The 25,999-nt window shown below is 43.5% G+C and overlaps 1 protein-coding gene across 3 annotated transcripts in view; it reads right to left on the bottom strand.

The window, feature by feature from the left end:
- The window catches only part of LOC121080550 (tyrosine-protein kinase Fer-like), a 217,443-nt gene that overhangs the window by 157,615 nt on the left and 33,829 nt on the right, over positions 1-25,999 (bottom strand). For all 3 annotated transcript variants that reach the window (XM_040578635.1, XM_040578636.1, XM_040578637.1), the window contains 2 exons: positions 15,441-15,614; positions 12,609-12,708 (listed from right to left, as the gene is read on the bottom strand). In XM_040578635.1, the coding sequence (XP_040434569.1) occupies positions 12,609-12,708; positions 15,441-15,614 (274 nt within the window). The remainder of the gene's footprint in view (positions 1-12,608; positions 12,709-15,440; positions 15,615-25,999) is intronic.

The following is a 25,999-nucleotide window of genomic DNA, read 5'->3' as shown; positions in this document are numbered from 1 at the left end:
GGTGTTGGTGGATTAAAAGATCAACATGACTTGGCAATGTGTGCTTGCAGCTCAGAAAGCCAACCAAATCCTGGGCTGCATCAAAAGAAGTGCGGCCAGCAGGTTGAGGGAGGTGATTCTTCCCCTCTGTTCTGCTCTCATGAGGCCCCACCTGGAGTACTGTGTTCAGCTTTGGAGCCCCCAACATAAGAAGGACATGGACTTATTGGAATGAGTCCAGAGGAGGGCCACGAAAATGATCAGGGGGCTGGAGCACCTCTCCTATGATGACAGGCTGAGAGAGTTGGGGTTGTTCAGCCTGAAAAAGACTCTGGGGAGACTTTATAGTGGTCTTTCAATACTTAAAGGTGGCTTATAAGAAAGATAGGGACAGACTTTAGTAGGGTATATAGTGATAGGACAAGGGGTAATAATTTTAAACTAAAAGAGGGTAGATTTAGATTAGGAAGAAATTATTTACTGTGAGGGTGGTAAGGCACTGGAAGAGGTTGCCCAGAGAAGTTGTGGATGCCCCATCCCTGGAAGTGTTCAAGGCCAGGTTGGATATGACTTTGAGCTACCTGTTCTAGTGGAAGGTGTGCCTGCCTATGGCAGGGGAGTTGGAATTAGATGATCTTTAAGGTCCCTTCCAACTCAAGCCATTCTATGATTCTATGAAGGTGTTTTTAAGATTCGGTCTTATTTCTCATTATCCTACTCTGATTTGCTTGGTAAAAAATTAAATTTCCCCAAGTTGAGTCTGTTTTGCCTGTGACAGTAATTGCTGAGTGATCTCCCTGTCCTTATTTCAACCCACAATCCTTTTGTTATATTTTCTCTTGTGGTGGTGCACTTCTCCCCTTCTCTGGGCTGTTTTACAACCCCAGGAGCTGCAGACCAGGCCTTAGCACCTTAGGTAATGAGTTGGGTGGTCAAGCACCCTTGACCATACCAGTAGCTACATCATTTTGAGTGCATATCACTTAAGATGAAACCCACTATAGCATCTTCTACTGTGGGTTCTAAGACTCATTGTTCTAGGAAGCTGTCATTTATTGTGAGCAAAAATTCCATTGCTACATATCATCATGATGAAGCACTGCTTCAGTTCATATTTGACTAGCTGAACTCTCTCATTGTTACTCCTGTCCAAAGCTCACAGCTTCTCTAGTACAATTTAACATTTCCTCATCATTGTCTGTATCCTGATCAGGAGGTCAGCATCACACAGTACTACACTATTAGAGTCTAGAAATCCTCAAGTCCACACTGACAAGACAAATTCAGTGCTGAACCAGAGAGCTATAAGGTACTTCAAGAGGTCACCTATTCTATTCTTTGTCAGGAAGACTAATTGCAGAACTATGTGGCAGATATTTTTATGATCTTCCTAAGACATCCAATGATGGATAACTTTGCAACTTCTCAATACAATTCAGGTCTAGTGCTGTGTGAGCTGAAAACAATCCCCCCCCTTTACTCTCCAACCTAAATATTTCTTGCTTTAATTTAAATCCTTACTTCCTTCACCTACCTGCCATGGACATGAAAAATAGATTCTACAGTCCTCTGCAATGCATCTTTTACTTATTTGAAGATTATACACTCTCCTTCTCTGCCAATCTTCTAATCTTCATACCAAACAATTCACACATCTTCTAAGTCCTGTTTTCTTTTTGCATGTAGCTCACAGTCTTCCTCAAATGCAGTACCCAAAACCAGACAATACTTCAGTTGAGGTTCTATTAACTTTGAAAGCCAAAGAATCCCTTTAACACTTCTATGAGTTACATTTATTTTTTTAAAAAAAATAAAAATCCGTGCCTTTCTGGAAACATAGTATTACTGATTATCTTTGCTATGGCATCTGTTCCTGCTGAGTAACACTATTTTTTTTCAGACCATTTCTCCAGTTTCTCAAATAATATTTAACTCTGCAACTGCTCTCCAATGCACTTTCAATCCTTTCAGGCATACTGACGCCTAGGAATTTAATAAGCATGCTCCAAACTAGTCATCCTGAGAGGGAGGATTACAAACAGAAACACTGAAATACCATCCAAAACTAATCTCAATATATATCCCATAATGTTGGATAGGATACATCACCCTCCTGTCAGGATTCCTGTAGAAGAATGGCTGCAGAAGTGTGGCCACGGAACCCCTGAGGGTCTGAACAATCCAGGCCTGGAGTGCACAATCCAGGCCTGAAATTAGAAGTGTACTGGAATTAGAATTGTGCTGAAGTTGTTGTGCTGAAGTTAACAAGAAAGTGGCCTTGATCTATTCTTGAATCCTAAGACCAAGTAACCTTATTGTACTAACAGGCCGTGGCTGTAACAAGCTGCAGCTGTTAGGGAGGACATGTGTAAGGACAAGGGAAATAGAGAAGGGAATATAGATAAAGGGAGTAACAAACCACAAGGCTAAAACATAGCTAACGCAAATAGCTGCATGGATAGAATGCTTGTTCCAATCATGATAATTAGTGGTGTGAGAGCAGCACGTGCTTAGGGGCTAATAACCAATTATATGTTTGCTTTGGGAACATGCTTGTGTATTGAGGCTATATAAGAAATGTTAGAAGCCAATAAAATTGAGCAAGATGCATAACTCATATTGAGTAATTTCTTGACTCCGGCGGACCCCTCTCCCAACAGATCCCATTAATAACCATTCTCCAAGCAGCTTTATGCAAACAGTTTTGCGCCTGTATGTACTAAATTTGGCTGAGACAGAGTTAATTTTCTTCACAGTAGCTAGTATGGGGGCATGTTTTGGATTTGTGCTGAAAATAGTGTTGATAATACTGGGATGTTTTAGTTACTGCTGAGCAGTGCTTACACAGTGTCAAGGCCTCTTCTGTTTCTCACCCCACCCCACCAGTGAGTAGGCTGGGGGTGCACAAGAAGTTGGGAAGGGACACAGCTGGGACAGCTGACCCCAACTGACCAAAGGGATATTCCGTACTCTATGACATCATGCTCATCAATAAAAGCTGGGGGATAAAGAAAGAAGGGGGGGACAATTGGAGTGATGGCATTTGTCTTCCTAAGTAACTGTTACATATGATGGAGATAACTAAACCCCTGTCTGTCGATGGGAAGTAGTGAATGAATTGCTTCTTTTGCTTTGCTTGTGCGTGTGGATTTTTCTTTCCCTATTAAACTGTCTTTATCTCAATCCAAGAGTTTTCTCATTTTTACCCTTCCAATTCTCTCCCCCATCCCACTGCAGGGGAGCAAGCAAGCAGGTGTGTGATGCTTAGTTGCTGGCTGGGGTTAAACCACAACACTGTACTAGACAGAATATTTTCAAATCAGTCATGCTTCCCTGGTGTATATGCTTATCTACTGGGTCTGGCTAGGACAACATTAACTTTGTTCATAACACCCCATATGATGTTATTTGTTGCTAAAAGAGCATTGGTAACACACCAATGCATTGGCTATTACTGAACAGCACCTGCACAGCATAAAGGCTTGCCCCTGCCCCCGGAAAAGCAAGTAGGCTAGGGGTAGACAAGAGGTTAGAAAGAGACATAGCCAAGACAACTGACCCAAACTGACCAAAGAGAGATTCCATACCCGAGAACATCATGCTCAGCAATAAAAGCTCAAGGAGAAGAGGAAGGGGGGACAGTCACGGTTATGCTCCTTGTCTTCCCAAGCAACCATTACACATGCTGAGGCCCTGCTTTCCAAGGAAGGGCTGGATAGCTGCCTGTACATAGGAAGCAGTGAATTACTCTTTTTGCTTTCCTTGTGCAGAGAGCTTTTGCATTCTCTATTAAACTTTCATCATCTCAATTCACAACTCTTTTCACCTTCTTTATATTCTTCTCTGCATCCCACAGGAGAGGGAAGTGGACGAGAGGCAGGCTGAGTTGACTGACCACAGCACTTTTTGGTCCCTCACATTGGGCACAAAAATGGATTGTACTGGGTTAACCTCAGCCAACAGCCAGATACCCACCCAGCTGCTCACTCCCCCTCCTGATCAGGACAGGGAGAGAAAATAGGATGAAAAAGGTCACAGGTCAAGAAAAAGACAGGTAGATTGCTTACCAGTTACCATTACAGGCACAACAGACTCAATCTGGGGAAATTTAATTTATTACCAATAAAAATACACTTGGGTAGTGAGAAACAAAGAAAGAAAAACCCAATCAAATCCAACAAAAAATCCAAACCTCCACCTTCCCCCAAACCCCTTTTCCCAGGCTTAATAGAACAGGGGGAGGATGAGGGGTTACAATCATAGCATCAGGACAGCCCAGTAGGAAGAGACCTCAAAAGATCCAACTTTTCATGGAGAAAAGGGAGCCTAGATGAGATTAGCCAGCACCCTGTCCAGTCACATCTTGGAAACCTCCAGTGATGGGGACTCTACCATGTCCCAGGGAGAGGTTGTTCCAGTGACTGATTGATCTCACCATAAAAAAAATTCTTTCTTATATCAAGATGAAACCTCTCCAGTTGCAACTGGTACTTATTGCCCCTTGTCTCCTTCATGTGACTCTTTGTGAAGAGAGAGCCTCCATCCTCTTTATAACCACCCTTTAAGTACTGGAATATTGCGATGAGGACCTCCCCAAGCCTTCTCTTCTCCAGGGAGAAAAGACCTAACTCCAGTCTTTCCTCATACGGCAAGTTCTCCAGCCCTTTGACTATCTTTGTGGCCTTCCTTTAGACCCTCTCCAATCTGCCCACATCTGTCTTGAATTGTGAGGACCAGAACCGGACACAGTACTCCAGGTGCGGCCTGACAAGGGCTGAGTGGAATGATCACATCTCTATTTCTGATAGCAACAACCCCTGCAGATGCAGCCCAGGATCCAATTTGCCTTTGTTGCCTGAAGAAAAAACATTGACCACCACCCTCTGAGCGTGGTCTGTTAGCCAATTTCCTACCCACCTCACAGACCACCCATCTACTCTGTATCTTGCCAGTTTCCCACAGCCTTCTCCTGGACGAACAGCATTGAATGCCTTGCTGAAGTCCAGGCAAACAACATCCACTGCTCTCCCCATGTCGACAGAAGATATTATTTTGCTGTAGAAGGTGATCAGGTTAGTCAGCCATGATTTGCCCTTGGCAAATCTGGGCTGGCTTTTCCCAGTCATCTGCTTCACTTGGCTTGTGATAGTTTCTAGGAGGACTCATTCCATTACTTTCTCAGGGACTGAAGTAAGACTAATGGGCATGTAGTTTCCCGAGTCCTCTTTTGGGCCTTTCTTGTAGATGGGTATGACATTTGCCCTCTTCCAGTCATCAGGGACATCCCCTGATCACAACTTTTCAAAGATTATAGACAGTGGCCTCGTAACAATGTCAGCAACGTAAGAATAGACTAGACTGTTTCAGTTGGAAGGGACCTACAACAATCATCTAGTCCAACTGCCTGACTAGTGTCAGCCACTTCCCATAGATTTATGTGGGTTGAGGCCTTGCAAGAGGCTGCAGACCAGCCCTTCCTCCACTACTGGTGGGTCAATGCATGCATTGTCATAGCTACTTGATCCTGTGATCTGGGGTCCAGCTGCATCAGTAAAGACAAGAGGAAAAGGCGGCAGTGAGAACCTCTGTCTTGTCAGCATTAGTAGTGACTAGCTTCCCTGCCCTGTTTAGCAACGGGCCTCTGTCTTCCCTCTGCTTCTGCTTACTGCTCACGTGCCTGAAGAACCCTTTCTTCTTGTACTTTACATCTCTGGCCAATTTCAGTTCTGGATGAGCCTTAGCCTTCCTGACTGCATGCCCTAGCAAGGTTCTTGTAGTCCTCGATGGATATTTGGCTGCCTTTCCATAGCCAATACGCTTCTTTTTTGCTTTTAAGCAAACCCAAAAGCTCTTTGTTAAGCCAGGGTGGCCTCTTGTTCTGCCTTCTTCCTTTCCCTTTGTAGGGGATGGACTGTTCTTGTACTTTCAGGAAGCTGTTCTTGAACAACTCCCAGAACTCACAAGCTCCTTTGTCCTCCATAGATACTTCCCACAGAATCCCTCACAGCCCAACTCTGAGTATCTTGAAGTTGGCTCTTTTAAAATCCAGGGTCTTTGTCCTACTACTCACCTTCGGCGTGCTCGGTGGGATCTTAAATTCCACAATGTTGTGGTTGCTGCATCCAAGGCTACCATTGGCAGTTATGTTGTCAAGTAAGTCTTCTTGATTTGTGAGTAGTAAATCTAGCAATGTGCCATTCCTAGTCAGCATGTCTAGCATCTGTAGCAGGAAGAAGTCCTCAGTGTATTCCAGGAACCTGATGGATGACTTGTGCACTGCTGTGTTGTTTTCCCAACAAATGTCCAGTTAATTGAAGTCACCCGTGAGGACCAGGTTCAGTTGGCCTGAGACTTCCTTGAGTAGCCAAAGTAAGGTTTCATCAAGGTTGTCATCCTCATTGGGAGATTAGTAACAGATACCTAACAAAAGATCCCCCTTGGTGACGATCCCTCCAGTCTTGATCCAAAGGCATCCAACAATGTTCACAGACTCCATAGCTTATGTTCATGCACTCAAACTAGTCTTTTACATAAAGTGCAACTCCAACTTCCTCCTTCCTATTTTTCCAAAAGAGTCAGTATGTAACAGTTCCTCTCTGCTGTGCTCCTTTCTCCTGCTCTAGTGTAGGTTCACTATGGCTGCATTTACTTCAGGAAGTATCCCACTGCTCCAGCATGGGGCTCTCCTCAGGCTGCCTCCTGTGCCAGACATATCCAGTTCCGGACAGCTCTGTAATGGACCTACCACACACCAAGGTTAAGCCCAACGAGCACTTCTTCCCCCCCCCCATTCTCTGCCTGTCCAGCACTCTTGCTGTTTCTTAAATATGTTTTCACAGAGGTGCCCCAACCATTCAGTGATTCCCAAAATCCTGAAAAACTGAACCAGTTTGCATATAAAGAAAAACCATATCTCTTAATAGCACATAATTTTTTAACAAAAAACACCAAAAAACCCCACACTAGTTACTCAAACCTTCATAATTTATTCACCTCACAAACCAGCTTGACAATTCAAAGGTTCAGAAACCCTATGAAAATACCATGGCTTAAAAAAATTACAACAGCTCAGCTGACCTACAACTGATTTACTGATCTATTATCTACACCACTACAACTACAAAAATATTTGTAGTCAAGAACACAGCCCAGAAGGAGGTGTGTGTAAGAGAAGCTGTAAGACATTTAATTTTGCAATTCTTGGCAAAAATATTGCAACATTTTTCTGAGGATCAGTCTGTTAACTGAGATTTACACTAAGATAGTAGGGAAAGTGAAATTAAGTATGAAATATAATAATAGAAGACATACTAAATGGAAGAAAGAATAAGAAGGTTAAGGAAAACCACAATAGAATTAAGTGTCTTAAAAACAGTGCTTTTTTGGTTTTATCATGGTTTAACCCCAGCCAGCAACTAAGCACCACACAGCTGCTCACTCACCCTCCCACCCAGTGGGATGGAGGAGAACTGAAAGGGTAAAAGGGAGAAACTCACACGTGGGTTGAGATAAAAAGAGTTTAATAATTAAAAAGAAATTATTATTATTATTATTATTATTGTAAGGAAAAGGGGGGGGGGGGGAAATAACAGAGAAAGAAAAATAAAACCCAAAAAAGACAAGCGATGCAAATGAAAACAATTGCTCACCACCAACTGACCTACGTATAGCCAGTCTCTGAGCAGTGCCCAACTGTGTCCCCCCATAACTTTTTGTTCACCTCCAAACTACTTGCTTGCTGATAGGGCAGTGTGAGGAGCAGAAAACATGGCCTTGACACTGCGTAAGCACTGCTCAGCAGTAACTAAAACATCAGTGTTATCAACACTATTTTCAGCACAAATCCCAAACATAGCCCCATACAATCTACTATGAACAAAATTAATTCTTTCCCAGCCAAAACCAGCAAGGTTTTATTTATAACAAAAATATTAATGCAGTTGTATTGAGTTTACATGACACAGTTTTGGTAGCAGGGGGGCTGCAGGGGTGGCTTCTGTGAGAAGACACCAGGGGCTGCCCCCATGCTGGACAGACCCAGTTCCAGATAGCTCCAAAACAGATCCACCACTGGCCAGTTGAACCAATCAACAATGCTGGTGGCACCTCTGTGATAACATATTTAAGAAAGGGTAAAAAAAAACCCAACCTAACAAAAAAACCCCAAAAAATCCACTGTGCAGCAGGTATAAGAGAAAGAGGGGGGAGGAAGTCAGAAACACAATCCTGCAGACACCAAGGTCAGTGAAGAAGGAGAGGGAATGCAACTGATGCACTCTTTGACCAAACTTATGGTAGTTTGGTTCAGGCTCCAAAGTAAAGGCCTAGGCCATAACCAGGCCTTGAACTTCTCTAGTTCCAATCTGTTCCTGTTCTTTGAAAACCCACACAGGAACAGGGTGCCATGAGGAACATTGATGCATATGAGCTTGGAGACTGGAACACCAATCATGCAATTAACACATGAATACCAGGTGGTTCTTCCAAGACTAATTTGTCAAGGAGCAAAGAAAATTGTAGATACAAGGAGTCTCATACTTACCTTTTCCAATCACATGTAATTTGACTACAAGCCAACCACTTTATTCCATAAATATGACAGCCCAGGAGAGCTTTTTTTGAATGCTCGCTGCTAAGCAGCTAGCTGCACGGCAGTGATCTCCCCTTAAGCTGGGACATCTCTCAAGGTTACTCTTCAAGGTTGAGACCCTCCTTACCAACTGCAGATCTTTGATAAGTGACCAACATCATGCATAACACTGCATTGTAGTGCACTAAGATTTCTGAATTGGAAACTTTGAATTGTTATTACATCCTCTGTGTAGTAAGTAATAGAGTGAACCTTGCCATCAGACTTTGTTAAGTCTCACTTTTACAACATCTTACTTCAATAAACCCACTTTTGCTGATACCTTTGGCAGTGATTCTTTAAGCAGTCTAAAATATCCCCCATGACAGGGAATAGGTGTATTGGGGTAAGAGCAGATATTCCCCTGCAGCCCATGGTGAAGACCACGGTGAAGCAGGTTGTCCTCCTGGAGCCCATGGAGGACAACATTGAAGCAAATATCCATCCTGCAGCCCGTGGAAGATCCCATGCTGTAGTAGGTAGATATGACCTGAAGGAAGCTGCAGCCCATGGAGGGCCCACACTGGAGCAGTCTCCTGGCAAGAGCTGCAGCCTACGGAGAGAAGCCCATTCTGGAGCAGGTTTTCTGGAAGGAACTGTGGCCTGTGGTGAACTCACACTGGAGTAGTCCATTCCTGAAGGACTATACCCCATGGAAAGGGCCCATGCTGGAGAAGTTCTTGAAGAAATGCAGCCTGTAGGAAGTGCCCACATTGGAGCAATTCATGAAGAACTGTATCCCATGGGAGGGACTCCACGCTGGAGCAGGAGAAGAGCATAAGGAGGTAGGAGCAGCAGAGACAAACAGGTTTTAGTTTGTCAAACAAAATTCCCCATCCACCCTGCACTGCTCAGGGGAGGGCAGAAGAGTTGGGAACAAAGAAGAGAAGTTGAACCTGGGAAGGGGGGGGAGGTGTTTTTAATTTTGTCTTTGGACATAATCCTACTATATTAGTAATTGGCTTTGACATTAAATTAATCATCCCCAAGGTGAGTGCGTTGCCCGTGACTGTAATTGGTAAAGGATCTCCCTGTCATTTTCTCAACCCACAAGCTTTTTTCATCTTATTTTCTCCCCCTGTCCTATTGAGGAGGGGGAATGAGAATGGCTTAATGGAAACCTGGCAACCATTTAAGGTTAACCCACCACATCAGTTAATCAGGAGAACATCAAAACACTGCAGTTCCTGAATAGGCAAAACACTCTTTGATTTCAATGGGAAAGTTTAGTGCATGAGGAATGAAGAACAATGACTAGAAGTAGAACAGAAAGAATTAAAACATATCAGATCACAACACCCTGTCATAATTTTAATATTTTGTACTATAAGTTCCCATGTTATGTAATTACTTGGGGATAAACTTCAGATTAAAGCAATACAGAGGACAGATAGGGAACTAAATGAAATTAACAACTGAGTATATGTTTTTAAATGAACATGAACACCAGTTTAAAAAAAAATGCTAAATGGCACTAAGTATAATTTCTCTTATCCAATGCCATTTTGTCTTTACATGCTGTAAAGGTATGTGGAAAGAGTGTCTGCTCCTTTAAGGGTATCTGGTCAAAGGAGCCATAAACAAAATCAGAGAAAAACCTGAGGGACAAATGATAAGGGAAGGTCATGACAAGAACAAACCTGGCCAGTCACACTAATTGGTTAGGATATGTGGAGTGTGAGAATGTTTATTTCTTCAGCTGGTAGGATAAGGAAAGGGAGACAAACACACAGAGACATAAAACCTGATCAATTAGCATTAACAAAGACAATAACCAGAAACAAAACTGGTCAGTCACGCTGAGGGGCTATCAAGAAACTGCAGGCAAACTATCAAAGGAGCTGGTCACAGGTAGAACAGGGCCAGTCAGTATGCTTGTCTGGATAGGCCCTGCACCTGATCACCACAGTCTATCCTATAATCTTATATCTTCTTATTAAATATTTTCTTAACTATCTTTCTGCATAATCTCACTCTGTGTCACATGCATGTGTGCTGCAAGGATTAAGCACCAGCTACTGGTGAGACCTGTGTGTGAGTGGAATTTGGTGCCAGATACTGGAATCAGACAGGGAGTGTAGGTGCCCTGCAGCCTGTGCTGTCAGCTACTAGAGCAAGCGAGGGTCCTAGCATCAGTAGTTGGAGAGGGCCATAGATCTCTAGACATAGGTAGGGTACTACAGATTTTGTGCCTGGAATGCCTGTTACCGGGTGAGTGGATTTGGTGCAAGCTACAAGAGTAGGACCAGGAGTGTAGGCACCCTGTGGCCTCTGGTGTCAGTTACTAGATGGGGGGGGGGGGATAGGGGTGTCTTTAAACTCCAATCACTGGGGTGGGAACAGTGTCTGTCTTGAAAACCAGCTACTGGGAGGGACTGGTGTGAGTGAGGGGCTCAGTGCCAGCAGCTGGAGTGGGACTGCATGTCACAACCCATGTGCCTGGTGCCGGCTGCTGGTGAGGGCCAAATGTCTGTATCTTCTCCAAACCTAGTGTGCATATGTATTCACTAGCAAACTTCAAGCTGGACTAGCTGGCAAGTAGGAGGCCCTGGATCTGGGCAGGGATATCAGACAGGCAAGGGTCTGTGCTGGTACACCTAGAGGGACTTGCAAGTACAGAGTGCCTATAGGATAAGCGCGTGCATGCTTGCTAGTGAACATCAAGCTGGACTAGCCAGCAAGTAGGGGACCCATGAGGCAGCTAAGAGAGCCCAGGATCTGGGCAGGGGTGCCTGACAGACAGAGGAGCTGTGTCAGTACTTGAGGGATCCGCAAACATGCACATGCTTGTGAACCTAAAGTGTTGTGTGTGTAATTTCACTAGTGAACTTCTATCTCTACCAGCTGCAGAGGAGGAAGGGGACTTGTCTGTCTATGTGTTTTATGAGAGTCCTATACATAGGAGCTGTTGAAGGCAATGCCTTATCTGTGATAGTCTGTGTAACCAGTCATGTCAGCATCCTCTGGCTGTGTGTGCACATGTGTCTCTGGGATACATGCTCAGCTTTGCTACTGGTGGAACCTGCAAAGGGAAAGTAGTAGTCATGTCCCTCAGCCTGGGCAGAGAGACCCCAGGTCCCCAGGCACACCAGGCTGGGCTCCAGAAGCCAGACAGGAGGAAGTCCTGGGCCAGAGCAGCTGGAGGAGGAAGCCATACTCTTTAACATCCCTCAACAAATTCATTTATCAGTTTTCACCCAGAATTTTGGACAAATTTGGAAAGAAACAATCTTTCTCTCGGCACTGATAGCTACTATACTGCATCATGAATTATAGCGCAACAGAACCAAGGACAATAAGTATCATTTTAGGCAGCTATACAAAAAGTAAAGATAGATCTTGGAATTATATTTACACACTGCCATCCAATTTCTTTAAAGAAAAAAATAATCTTAGAAAGGCATGTAAAAAACCCCCACCAATTAACAAGATATTTCAACAGACAATAGAACAAAAGCTTTCATTTACCTAATCATTAGAAAAAATCAACAGAAATCAAAACACACACAATTTGGACACACCATTCCTTTAAAAGCTTTAAAACATCCCAGTATACCAATGAATTCTTTTCCCCCTTTAGCTTAAGGTTAAACAATTTGGATCCATTCTACTAAGTGTCAGGAATTGATGCTGCTGCCACTGCAGCAACCATAAAAGATCACAGGATGCAAATAGGCTGCAGCTACAATGTAGATGAGACAGAACTGCAACCTGCTTACAACTATTACAGTTGATTTGAGTAACTTTACATACCAACTATGTCCACTGAAGAAATTATGAGTTTAAAAGAACAGAGCTACCATTTCTTTTAAATAAGGGCTATCATTTATTTTCATTTTCAAGAACAGCATCATCAAGTATATATGATGACAATTAGCCTCTCAAAACACTTTGTATTTAATACTGCAATCGAGTTGCTTATAATAAAAAAATCTTGTTTCACTGCAAGAGTTTTAGTACATTGTAAAACCACAATAAAATTAACACAAGTCAGTCATACCTTTAGCCACAGCTTCTTTATACTTTTCTTTGGCAGAATTTACTTCTTTTATTAGTTGTCTATAGCTAGATTTTAGTTTTTCCAATTCTGTCTTTGTGACCTTTAAGAAAACAGAAATATAAAACATATTTAAAATACTTAACCTCAACATTACAAACAATTATTTTTTGCTAATGGCAAGATTACAGAATTTATTTTCCAATATAAGCATATTAATTTTTTTCATTAGCTTGAGGTTATCTTAAAAGGCTATTACTTGCTGTAAAAAAAACCCAAACCCAATAAACATAAGGGATGAAATTGAGGCCTGAAACAGTTTCCCTATTTGAATCAGTGCAGTACAGTAACAACGAATGTTTAGGAAACAGTTTATCATAAATATTAGTACATTTTAATCAAGTGGGAAAAAGCACCAAAAAGAATGCTTATTAAAATCACAGTAGATGAAAAAGTTTATACAATATTCAGTCTCCACCTCAACACCAACCATGTTGCTGGAAGAAAAAAGAAACAGTGCTTTTCCATCTCTCAGTAGAGATTTCAGACTGATTTTTTTTTCTAGACCTGATTTTTGATAGTTTCAACTAACCTTTCCCCAGAGCACCTGAATGAAACCAATTCCTGTCAGCTTCACTGCCTAGACACAGCACTCTCAACATCAACAGGATGACTGCCATCAGGTTTTATTCTACCACTAATGCTAAAAGTAACAGAAAAGGTCCTGAACAGCTCTCTACCTGCAGACTCAATATTTGGTTTACGCTTGATTTACATTTTAGAATAGGGACTAGAATCCCACTTCCACCCAAAACATTCTGGACAGTAAGGAGCACTCATGAACAAAAGTTTTTAAAACTCTGATTCCAAGGACGTCAAGGGATGTTATAAGTAGCCACCACCTCCAGCAGCTTCAGAGCCCAGGGATTCCTTCTGCCAAGCCACTGGAGCCCAGCCCAGAGACCTGGAGATCTCCATCCCAGGCCAACAGATGTCGCTGCTGCTTTCCCATTTGCAGGTACAACCAGTAGCAAAGCTGAGTGTGCATGCCAGACACATAAACACAGAGGACAGAGGGCTACACAGACTGCCACAGACAATGCACTGCCTTTAATAGCCAGGACTCGCACAAAACAAGCATAGACAACCAAGTCGCCTTCCTCCTCCATGGCTAGTAAGAACTAAAGGTCACCAGTGAAAGCACACACACCACACAATTCACAAGTGCATTCATAGATCCCTTGATGAGCGGAAGAGCCTCTCTGTCCCTCCATGCATTGAGTTTACATGGCATGGGTAGCTTCTGTGAGAAGAGACCAGTGGCTGCCCCCAAGTCAGACAGAGCCAGATCCAGCCAGATCCAAGAGACCCATTGCTGACCAAAGCTGAGCCAATCTGCAACACAGGTGGCAACTCTGTGATAACATATTTAAAAAAGGGTAAAAAACACTGTACAGCAGCTGTGAGAGAGGAGTGAGAGAAAAACCTGCAGATGCCAAGGTCAGTGAAGAATGAAGGGGAAGAGGTGCTCCAGGAACTGGAGAAGAGATTCCCCTGCAGCCTGTGCTGAAGACCATGGTGACACAGGCTGTCCCACTGCAGCCCATGGAAGACCATGTCAGAGCATACATCCACACTACAGCCCATGGAGGACCCCATGCTGTAGCAGGCAGATATACCCTGAAGAAAGCTACAGCCTCCAGAGAGGAACCCACGCTGGAGTAGGCTCTTGGCAAGAACTGTGGTCTGGGGGGGACCCACAATAGAGCAGTCCGTTCCTGAAGGACTGTACCCCATGGTACGAGCCCATGCTACAGCAGCTCTTGAAGAACTGCAGCCTGTAGGAAGGACTCACATCAGAGCAATTAGTGAAGGACTGTATCTCATGGGAGGGACCCCACACTGGAGCAGGGGAAGCACAAGAGAAGAAACAAATGGTGGCCAAGGTCAACCCATCATACTCCTATACCCCAGCCTGTATCCTGAGCCCTCCTACCCACTCCACAGATCTACTCACTGGCTAGTCCAGCTTGGCACTCATTAACAAAAACACACACTCCTACACTCATCTCGGAGGCACTCCACACTCTGAAACCAGGACAGCGGGTCATCCCGAATATCACCTCTCTGCCCACCTGATACCCCATGTGACTAAAAGTGCTGTTAACACACCAGTGTTTTAGCTATTGCTGAACAAGTGTATGAACAGCACCAAGGTCGTCTCTGTTTCTCACTCTGCCCCACCAACAAGTAGGCTAGGGGTGGGCAAGAAGTTAGGAGGGGACACAACCAGGACAGCTGACCCAGCTGACCAGAAGGATATTACATGCCATATAACATGATGCTCAGCAATGAAAACTGAAGGGAGGGGTATTTGGGGGAGGCAGCCAATACTCAGAGACTGGCTGGGCATCAGTCTACCTGTGGGAGGTAGTAATGCAAAGATGATCATTCACTTCTTTGTTTCTCCACCACCACCACTTAAGCTGTCTTTATTTTGACCCACAAGTTTTCTTGCTTTTGCTTTTCCTATTCTCTCCCCCATCCCACTAGGGGCAGGGGGAGTGAGTGGCTGCGTGGTGCTTAGCTGCTGGCTGGGGTCAACCCACCATATCTGTCCAAATAAATTCATATAGAACATTTTCAGTCTCTGCCTTATCAGCTAGCAGGGGAGAGAAAATGTGGAGGAAATATTAAAAATTGAAACTAGACACAGTCTATATATCACAGGTTATCACTTGTACCATATCACAAAAACAGAACCAAAAAAAAAAATTCATCCTTAATTTTCTAAACAACTATAATAAATCTATAAAACATAGTTGAATAAAATACCTTGTACATCTCTGCTTCAATTTGTTGATGAACACATACATAACTCTTCTTCACTTGCTGCTTATCTTTGATCATCATTGTAAGCCTATGCAAAGGCCCAGAATTCAGATCCTCTGCATGTGTCTTCATTATTTTACTCAGCTGTTCTGTTTGCTGCATCATGAGCAACCAAGACTATTAAAAAAAAAAAAAAAAAAAGGCAGAAAAGCAGTTACTTATTCTGGCTTACCAATATAGTGAACAGGAACTGTGGGGGGAATGTGTCAATTTAAAACAATTTAGTAATTTTATTTTAATTTTAAGTTACCCTAAACTTGAGATCTTCTAAAAAAGTTCTTCCTGCTACAGCAAAACAATCTCTTGAATTTATTCTTTAATAAAAAAGTATTAGACTGAATAATGGGCCATATATGATTTATTTAAAGAACAGTGTGCTCATGTTTATCTGAGGAGACCCTTATTGTTGACTTGAGGATGCACTAAATCCTTGAATGGGTGACACAGGGAGTGTGCTAATTGTCCAGGCATGAGATATGTTAATATTGTTAACTTGAAGATATACTAAATCCTTGAATGGGAGTGTGCTAATTGTCCAGGTGCAATATATGTTAATGAGTTCCCAGAAAGTTAATGAATAGACATGAGTGACTTGTATAAAGAGGGGGCTGAAAGGCTCCCTCGGTGTGCATGACTTTGGAGGAGCGATCCCCTATGCGCCCAGCGCTGCCAAATAAAGATAACCTCTGCTCAATTGAATAGCGGTGACTGATTCTTTAAATCAATTTGGCGACCCAGGTGGGACCTCCTCTGCTCGGCTGTGGGACCCATTGAAAGTGGGGACTCCCTAGGGTACCCCTGGGGATTTTCCCGGAGGGGCTCCTCGTCTCATCTGGATCACCGCAGGAGCGGACAAGGACTCCATCTTGCAGAGCAAAGGTACTATCTTTATTCAAATATTATATTAATTGTAAATATTATATTACTATTATATTTAGAACAGTACTGTTTTGTCCTGGATATTTCTGGTTCTGGGGACCGGTCCGTCTGTAAAGCTGTCCGTAAGTCATAAGATTTCTGTGTGCTTATGCAGGGTGGCGTATGCCGGGTAGCTAGCACCGCAGGCATACATCTGATTCTGATCTGGTAATTTATGTTTTAGTCTGAAGACTAAAACTTCGGGTAATTCGGAGTCAATCCATATACATAGGATTGATATTCGATTCTGTTATTTGTTTCGATATTGAGGTAATATCAGAACTCTGATTCTGTTTTAGTATTTGTTACAATATTAAGGTAATATTGGAAATTCGTGTTTTAGTCTGGAGACTAAAAATGTTCGGTAATTTGGAGTCAATCCGTATACATAGGATTGATAATTATAGGACTAATATTAATTGTTGTACTTTATGTTGTAAATATAAGATCATTTCTGTATTAGGTGTGAATGTGGGTATGTGAGTACTGTCTTGAGCATCCGAGGGGTGAGTGTAAACCTCTATATGTTTTAAAGTGCATATAGTGTAAAGAATAATTGCGTATATGGTGGGGGTTGCTGCTTAAAGACAAAATTTGTCTCTGAGCAGTTACTCTGTGCTGTTTTGGCATCAATTTGGCAAGCCAGCCAGGAGAACTCTCCACCAGTGCTGGAATCCAGGGGCCTGGGGACCCTCAGGGCCCCCGACTGCATCTTCTGACAGCAAGACTCTCCTACCCCTTGGCTTCTCACACAGGTGGACAAGGACTTCTGCACAACATAAAAGGTATTTATATTTATTCTTTGTTTTGAATATTTGATTGTCTTAAGAGTTGCTTTTACCCCATAAGACGAAAGACGGGACACCGTCTCGCAGGGTTGAGAAGAAGGGACGCCTTCTGAAGAGGGTAATAACCCAATTTGATTGTCTTAAGATTTGGGAAGCTAAAAACTTTATGTTGTCTTAAGATTTGGGGAATTCCTAGGATGTAACAACTGAAATAGCGCTCTGTGTCTTGTTTGTTCTATGTGTTGTCTTGTTACATGTTCAAAATTGGAGTTATGAAATGTATGTTGAAAAAAAAAATAAATCTGGAAATTCTAGGAAAATAGCTGAAAACTTAACACTCTGCTTAAGGCCAGAAAAAAAATAGAATCTGTTTTATGGCAAATGTTCATTGAAATGCGTATTTTGTGTGATAAGGCGAACCATCAGCGTTCCTGGAGTTGTATGTAAGTGTACAGTACCATGTAACATATGCCTGTGTGACTGAGGGCTGCCCGGAGAGTGTGATGTGTGTGAGAGACGCGGTGTCACTGCGAAGCGAGTAGGGAGTCCCGATCTGCGTTTACGTGTTCCCCGCGAGGGGCCAGCCAAAGACGAATGGAGCAATTGAAAAATCAATTTATGAAGTGTTGGAATGCATAATCAGAAATTAGAGCGGGAGACTGTTGTAGAAGAATGGCTGCAGAAACGTGGCCATAGAATCCCTAAAGATCTGCACAATCCAGGCCTGGAATTAGAATCGTGCTGAAGTTGTGCTGAAGTTAACAAGAAAGTGGCCTTGAGCTATTCTTGAATGCTGAGACCAAGTAACTTTGTTGTACTAACAGGCCGTGGCTGTAACAAGCTGCAGCTGTTGGGAAGGCAGGTGCAAGGCCAAGGGAGATAGAGAGCGGAATGGGAGTAAAGGGAGTGGCAAACCGCAAGGCTAAAACATAACGCAAGTAGCTGCATGGATAGAATGCTTGTTCTAATCATGATAATTAGTGGTGTGAGAACAGCGCGCGCTTAGGGGCTAATAACCAATTATATGTTTGCTTTGGGAACATTCTTGTGTATTGAGGCTATATAAGAAGTGTTAGAAGCCCATAACGATGAGCAAGATGCATAACTCATATTGAATAATTTCTTGACTCCAGCGGATCCCTCTCCCAACAATTGGTACCCGAATGATGGGAAAGCTGGAAAAGTCTGCCTTTGCATTGCGACAGTGGGCATTGTGAATTGGGAGTCGCTAGAGAGGAGTTCGAGCAGGAAGGCGTCCGTAAGGTGTAAAGGCATCTGAATCCGGCATTGAGCTCCTGCACGGACCTGCACCGGTAAGACTGTTTTTCCCTCGATAATGGAAAGGGAGGTGGCACTCACGCTATTACCTGAGATTCTTGCTAAGCGAGAGGCTAGCGTGAGCACAAAGAAGCTCCATGAGCTATGTAGGTGGGCGAAGGAAAAGGACACCTATAAGACCCGCAATTGCTGTTTAGTGTGACTGAGTGGCGAGAGGTCGGGGATTCCCTTTGGGATGCGACCCTTAGCGGCAGCAAGTTGGCCGAGGACTTGGGATCAACCTGGCGGGAGGTCATGAACCATTTACGATCAATGGTTGCAGAGAAAAAGACGGCTATGGCTGCTTCAGACCTATGGTCAGGAAACTGAGTCGTTGGAGTCTACCTGATTATTTGGTCAAGGCGCTCCATCTGCAAAAGGCATAATTGTGCCTATTAAAAAATCTGTGACAGAGCTATTACACCCGACACCGACACCGGAGGGTGCCGCTGCAATGGGTGCTCCACGCCGACCTGAAAGCTACCGTGAGCCGCCCCCCCCCTGCTAGATGAGGAAGAGGGTACAAGAGCGGGTCCGAGAGTGCCTCTGAATGAGAGCGCAGAGTCCGATAAAGAAAATGAGCCCACCCCAGCTGCTGCTGCCCCGATGCCCCGTCCCCAAACAAAACTGTCCGAGTGGACCCTAAACCGCTTGCTGCAGCAACTGAACGAATGCCATCTGCCTACTGCTGGTCGTGATGTTCAAGTCCTGACCCAGGAAGGCGTTATCCTCCGGCCTGCCGCTTCCTAAAGTTGTTGGTCTGGGGTTATATGAGACGCTATATTGGAGGGAGAGAGGCAAGCTGCCTCTGCTGTTGCGTGTCTGGTGCAGACCACCACATTACCAGACGGTACAGCAGCCGCAGGGTGGAAACCTTTTGATTGGAAGTTTATGCAGCAGCTGCGACAAACTGTTACACAATATGGTTTGCAATCAGAACCAGCCAAGCATCTGCTAAATTATTTGTTTGACTCTGAAATCATGACACCCAGTGACTGTACTTCGCTAGCCAGATTGCTTCTTACACCAGCACAGTTCCCTGCGCCCCGCCAGCGTGCCATGCCGTGCCCCACGGCTCCCCCCGCTCGCCCGCCCACACACAGCCACAGATCCCCCCAGCTGCTGGCGAAAAGCAGAGTCCAGATTTCGGTGTAGGGCTGCAGATCGCTCCCCCGCTGGTGGTAAGACCGCGTAGAGTAAATTGCGGTGGGGCTCCCCGCTGATTTCCTCTCTGTGAGAGGGGGGGGCACTACAGAAGACCGCAACGAGTGCGGCAGGGCTCCGCGCTGATATCCTTTCTGTGAAAGGGGGGAGCTCTGAGAAGACCACAATGGAATTAGATGCAGCAATTGAACTGTTAACTGGCATCCTCCTTAGGAGAGGGGAGGGCGTTAAAGAGACGGAAGTGGAGACCTTTAGTTCACTGGGCACGAAAAAAAGAATAAGATCCCCGAGCCCTCGTTAGTGTTTAGTATTGCGGAATGGAGAGAAGTGGGAAATTGCCTCTGGGATCGAGGGAGGCAAAGAAAGAAAGGAAGCTAAAGCGTTAGGAGCTACGTGGCGGTAGATAGTTAACACTCTGGAAACTATGAAGGCAGAAAAAAAACCCAAAACAAACAAACAAAAAAAGGTAGCAGCTATGGGGAGAGATGTGGTAGAAAAGCCGGTGGAGCAGAAGGGTGATTCACCTAAGCCTTCTCTCTTGGCTACACTTTTTGGAGTTGGGCATACTCGTCCCATGAAGGGTATGTCCGCCCCTGCATGTTCAACAGTGCCGGAGCTTTTAGATAAGACAGCGGACAAACTGGGAGTTACTCCTCGGGAGCCTGCGGTAACTGAGCTGAACCCTGAAGAGGATGCCGGGCCTCCCCAGGAGGGCGGGGCAGCGAGTCCTGCTGCACCAATCACGTCAGGGTGGGCAGCAGCGCCGTGTGACGTCGTACCCTCCTCATCCTGAAACATCATCGGACGGGTTTGAGGAAGAAGGCGGGGAGAAACCTTGTGATAACAATACACAGAAATCCTTACAGGAGGTAAGAGATAAATTAAGAAACCTGGTAAAGTGAGTTAAAATGAACCTGCCTACTACTTCAATACCTGTAATTCCTCCAGTTAGCCCAACTACCCCGCCGATGCTGAACTCGAGAAAAGATCCAATTCTACAGCGTTGGTCTGGTGTTATTTGTGATGCTGTTTTAGAGGGTGATTGGCAAGTGACCAGCTCGTTAGCTTGTCCAGTACTGGTTAATAATCTTGAGGCACCTAACTGGGACATGATTTATGGAAGATTAAAAATCAGATTTTAGCGATGGGAGTGTTGCAACCTGCTCTTCCACCTTTCATGATGATCCCTCGGATCTGGCAAATTGTTGTGACAGACTTGAAAGACTGTTTTTTCACGATTCCCTTACACCCTGATGACACACAAAGAGCCTCACTAATGATGATTTGCAACTGTTCCCATCCTGGTTACATGACACCGAGGCCAACAGCCCTCGAACTTGTTCACCAGAACAGCGGGCTGCCCTAGGTGTTGTGTCCCGCAAGATTCAGACTGGCTGGTGCGGTCGCCGAATGGCAAATCATCCGTTATCTTTTTTGGTTTGTAATGTTGCCACTTCACCTTTTGCCCTTATTTTGCAATGGCAAAAGAAAAAGGGTGAAAATACGGCGATCATTTTAGAGTGGTTGTTTTTGCCATTGCAACCCAGACATCGTATTTTAAGTTGCCCTGAAGCAGTAGCGGCCTTGGTGAGAAAATGAAGAGACAGGATTGTTGAAATTGATGGGACTGAAGCGGCAGATATCAGTATTCCAGTCCATGGTGATGATTGTGAGTGGCTCCTGAGACATTCAACAGCCATACATGAGGAAGCCTTGATGGGTTATACAGGTGTTGTACACAACAACCGGCCAAAAGGACCTCTCTGGAAGATGTTAGAACATTAGCAGTGGATTGCGAGACCGTTACGCTCAAAAAGACCACTTGACGGGCCAACGGTGTTTACAGGTGCAGGACGAAAGATGAAGAAGGCTGTGTGTGTTTGGCAATCCGATAATCAGTGGCAGAAACAAGTGATCACCGGTGAACCACAGGACAACCTTCAAACCTTAGAACTGAAAGCAGTTGTTGAAAGGGCAAACCGTACCCTGAAGGATTATCTTCAGAGACAGAAAGTATCGCAGGACATAGATGTAACTAAACGGTTGACTAAGGTGTTGTTTACCTTAAACTATCTCTCCCTTACGGAGGGTAGAGAGGGACCACCTGTTGTTATACATCACCAAACAGCATGAGAGAACCAAACAACTACAGTTCCTGGTTTGAATGTTCTGTATAAAAATATGGCTTCAGGCACATGGGAAGGACCTAATCCAGTGTTATTTATCAGTAGAGGTTATTTTTGTACCTCCACAGGTAAAGGACCTATATGGGTCCCTAGCAAGTTTGTGTGACCCGTATGTCAAGATCAGAAGACGGAAGAGAAGACTCAGAGCGAGCAGACAGAACAAACTGTCTATGTTGTAAGGGATGTAACCCGTGGGTATTGTGCCAGTGTATGCAATGTGGGGTAAAACGGCTCTGTAAGCCAAAGTTTAAACGTAAATGGTGTAGAGTGTATGTGTTTGATTAGTAACCGGGCATGAAGCAAGAGAAAGCATACGGCTAGTGTAATACCATGCTGATTGGAGACAGGATACATCATCAGAATCCGTGAAAGCACAGATTTGTGGGGTGGAATGTAAAAAAAAAAAAAAAAAAAAAAAAAAAAAAAAAAAAAGGATGGAAATTGCAAGAGTAAACATGTTTAAGTGGTGGACTTGGTTTACGGTCTTGATGAATTTTTTACCCATTGGCCAAAGTATATATGACATCTTGCCTATAACAAACATGGGTGACATGGGCAAATATCACGGGAGTAACAGACTTTTGTTTAAGTCTGCAACAAGCAGACAACCCCTTTAGAACTTGTTTGATTGGTATTTCCCCTGCAAGAGAATGAAACAAATTTTGATGGTTTTTGGAATGTTAAAACAGTGGATCTGACTTCCAATCAGAATGGTACATGTATGAGACCAAATGGACAATATGTTTGGCATGGCAGAAGACGGTTATTGAGAATTTAAATCAGCCACATCATTTACCTTTGCAGGAGTTAGACCTATTGGCTAGCGTTGTACCTGTTGAATATGTTAATGTAACTGCAACTGGTATGGCAGACTGTACCCACATGTCATCACCACTTCAGCCCGTGAATGGCACTGGAGTAATTTGGTTTGGTGACCCGTGGCAGTTATGGCTAACACATCAAGGTGAATGGGAGTTTTATACAGGGTTTCAAAATCTAACCGGTTCACCTGTTTGGGGTGAACCAAAACCTGGAGGTTTCCATATAGATGTATCAGGGGTTTATCAGTTGCCACCGGGAGTCTTTCTGATATGTGGGGACAGAGCGTGGCCAGGGATTCCTTTGTATCCTGTCGGTGGACCATGTTATTTAGGGCATTTAACATTGTTTGCTCCACGTATGAAAGACTTATTGAAAATGACTCCACAATTTCATAGATCACGGAGGGCACTGCGCACCTTTGGTGAAACATGTGATGACCGAGACGATCTACAGTCTGTAACAGCAAATGTCCTAGCCTCCATATTTATGCCGGAAGCAATGGCTGCATTAAACGCTAAGAATATACGAAGGTTAGCGTGCTGGGGAGAGAAACAATTTAATCTTACATCTCAGATTTTAAGTTCGTTATATCTTGATGTAGATAGTGTTAGGCATGCTACATTACAAAATAGAGCTGCAGTAGATCTTTTGCTATTAGCACATGGACACGGTTGTGAGGATTTTGAAGGGATGTGTTGTATGAACCTTTCCAATCATTCCATATCTATGCACAAGACGCTGTCACAACTGCAGGGAAACATGAAGCATATTCTTGCTGATGATAATCTCTTCGATGAATGGTTGAGAGGATTGGGCACAACAGGTTGGTTAAAGACGTTATTGATGGAAGGAATATGCTTTGTTATAATCACTAATGTAATGTTTTTAGTTTTTAGCTGTGTTTTTTCTTGTTTAAAGAGAGCAGTTTTTAACATAACCAGCCAGGCCTGGCTTGTGCAAAAGAAAAAAGTGGGAATTGTAGAAGAATGGCTGCAGAAGCATGGCCTTAGAATCTCTGAAGATCTGCACAATCCAGGCCTGGTATTAGAATAGGCCTGTAATTAGAATTGTACTGAAGTTGCTGTGCTGAAGTTAACAAGAAAGTAGCCTTGAGCTATTCTTGAATCCTTAGACAAAGTTTGTGCCAACAGGCCGTGGCTGTAACAAACTACAGCTGCTGGGAAGGCAGGTGCAAGGCCAAGAGAGATAGGGAGCGGTATGGGAATATAGGGAGTAGCAAACCGCAAGGCTGAAGCATAGCAACGCAATTAGCTACATGGACAGAATGCTTATTTTAGTCATGATAATTAGGGGTGTGAGAACAGCATGCACTTAGAGGCTAATAACCAATTATATTTCTGCTTTGGGAATATGCATGTGTATAGAGTCTATATAAGTAGTGTTAGAAACTAATAAAGATGAGCAAGATGCATAACTCATATTGAGTAATTTCTTGACTCCGGCGAACCCTTCTCCCAACAGGTGAGTTTTGAATAATGGGCCATATATGATTTATTTAAAGAACAGTGTGCTCGTGTTTATTTGAGGAGACCCTTATCGTTAACTTGAAGATATATTAAATCCTTGAATGGGAATGTGCTAATTGTCCAGGCACAAGATATGTTAATATCATTAACTTGAAGATATACTAAATCTCTGAATGGGAATGTGCTAATCGTCCAGGTACAATATATGTTAATGAGTTCCCAGAAAGTTAATGAATAGACATGAGTGACTTGTATAAAGAGGGGGCTGAAAGGCTCCCTTGGGGTGCATGACTTTGGAGGAGCGATCCCCTATGCGCCCAGCGCTGCCAAATAAAGATAACCTCCGCCCACTCGAATAGTGGTGATAGATTCTTTGAATCAATTTGGCGACCCAGGTGGGACCTCCTCTGCTCGGCTGCGGGACCCATTGAGAGTGGGGACTCCCTAGGGTACCCCTGGGGATTTTCCCGGAGGGGCTCCTCATCTCATCTGGATCACCACAGGAGCAGACAAGGACTCCATCTTGCAGAGCAAAGGTACTATCTTTATTCAAATATTATATTAATTGTAAATATTATATTACTATTATATTTAGAACAGTACTGTTTTGTCCTGGATATTTCTGGTTCTGGGGACCGGTCCGTCTGTAAAGCTGTCCGTAAGTCATAAGATTTCTGTGTGCTTATGCAGGGTGGCGTATGCCGGGTAGCTAGCACCGCAGGCATACATCTGATTCTGATCTGGTAATTTATGTTTTAGTCTGAAGACTAAAACTTCGGGTAATTCGGAGTCAATCCATATACATAGGATTGATATTCGATTCTGTTATTTGTTTCGATATTGAGGTAATATCAGAACTCTGATTCTGTTTTAGTATTTGAACTCTGATTCTGTTTTGGTATTTGAAATCTGATTCTGTTTTGGTATTTGATTCTATTTTAGTAGTTGTTTTAATATTAAGGTAATATTGGAAATCCGTGTTTTAGTCGGAAAACTGAAACATTTGATAATTTGGAGTCAATCCATGTATGTAAGATTTATAATTATAGGATTAATATTAAATATTATACTTCACTTTATGTTGGAAATGTGCGAACATTTTTGTATAATATGAATGTTGGTGTGTGATTATTGTCTTGAACATCTGAGGGGTGAATGTAAACCTCTATATGTTTTAAAGTGTATATGGTGTAAAGAATTATTGTATGTATGGTGGGGACAAGACATTGAATGCCCTAACTGTAAGGTTTGGACATCTTGGGATAAGAGAGAGAGCTGTAAGTGAAATTAGAGTGGTCTGCGGCTGGGATAGCAATTGAGATATTATTGGGGGAAAACAAAGTGGTGGAATAGTAAGAAAGAGTCCGTTGGGATGTATTCTAAATCACTGGAAGGAAATAGGAGTGCAACCCGGAGGAAGCGTGAATAAGAGAACTTTGGTTAAATACTGCAATCAGTGGTGGCCCCTGTATAACTTAGGGGACGGAGAAAAATGGCCCTTTAAATGGGACACTGAATTATAATGTTGTATTACAATTAATGTTATTTTTAAGGCGAGAGGAAAAATGGGATGAAGTAATGTATGCTGATATGTTCTTTACTTTGAGGAACCACCCAGAGTGGCTAAAGGAGTGCAGTATTAACCTAGCTCCACAAGATCCCTTAATATTAGCAATGGAAAAGGATCAGAGGGGAGACAGTGTCAGGAGAATGAAGAGATGTTGTTCAGCATGTAGTATTGGACAAAGATGTTTAAAATTGAATGAACCGGAGAATAGGATAGAAGATTTTGTCCCACCCTTGTCTCCGGCGCACAAAAA

The sequence above is a fragment of the Falco naumanni genome, chromosome W (genome assembly GCF_017639655.2).
Source record: "Falco naumanni isolate bFalNau1 chromosome W, bFalNau1.pat, whole genome shotgun sequence".
NCBI classification, from domain to species: Eukaryota; Metazoa; Chordata; class Aves; order Falconiformes; family Falconidae; genus Falco; species Falco naumanni.
Note: the sequence above shows the minus strand (reverse complement) of the source record. Positions and strands in the feature narration are given on the sequence as shown.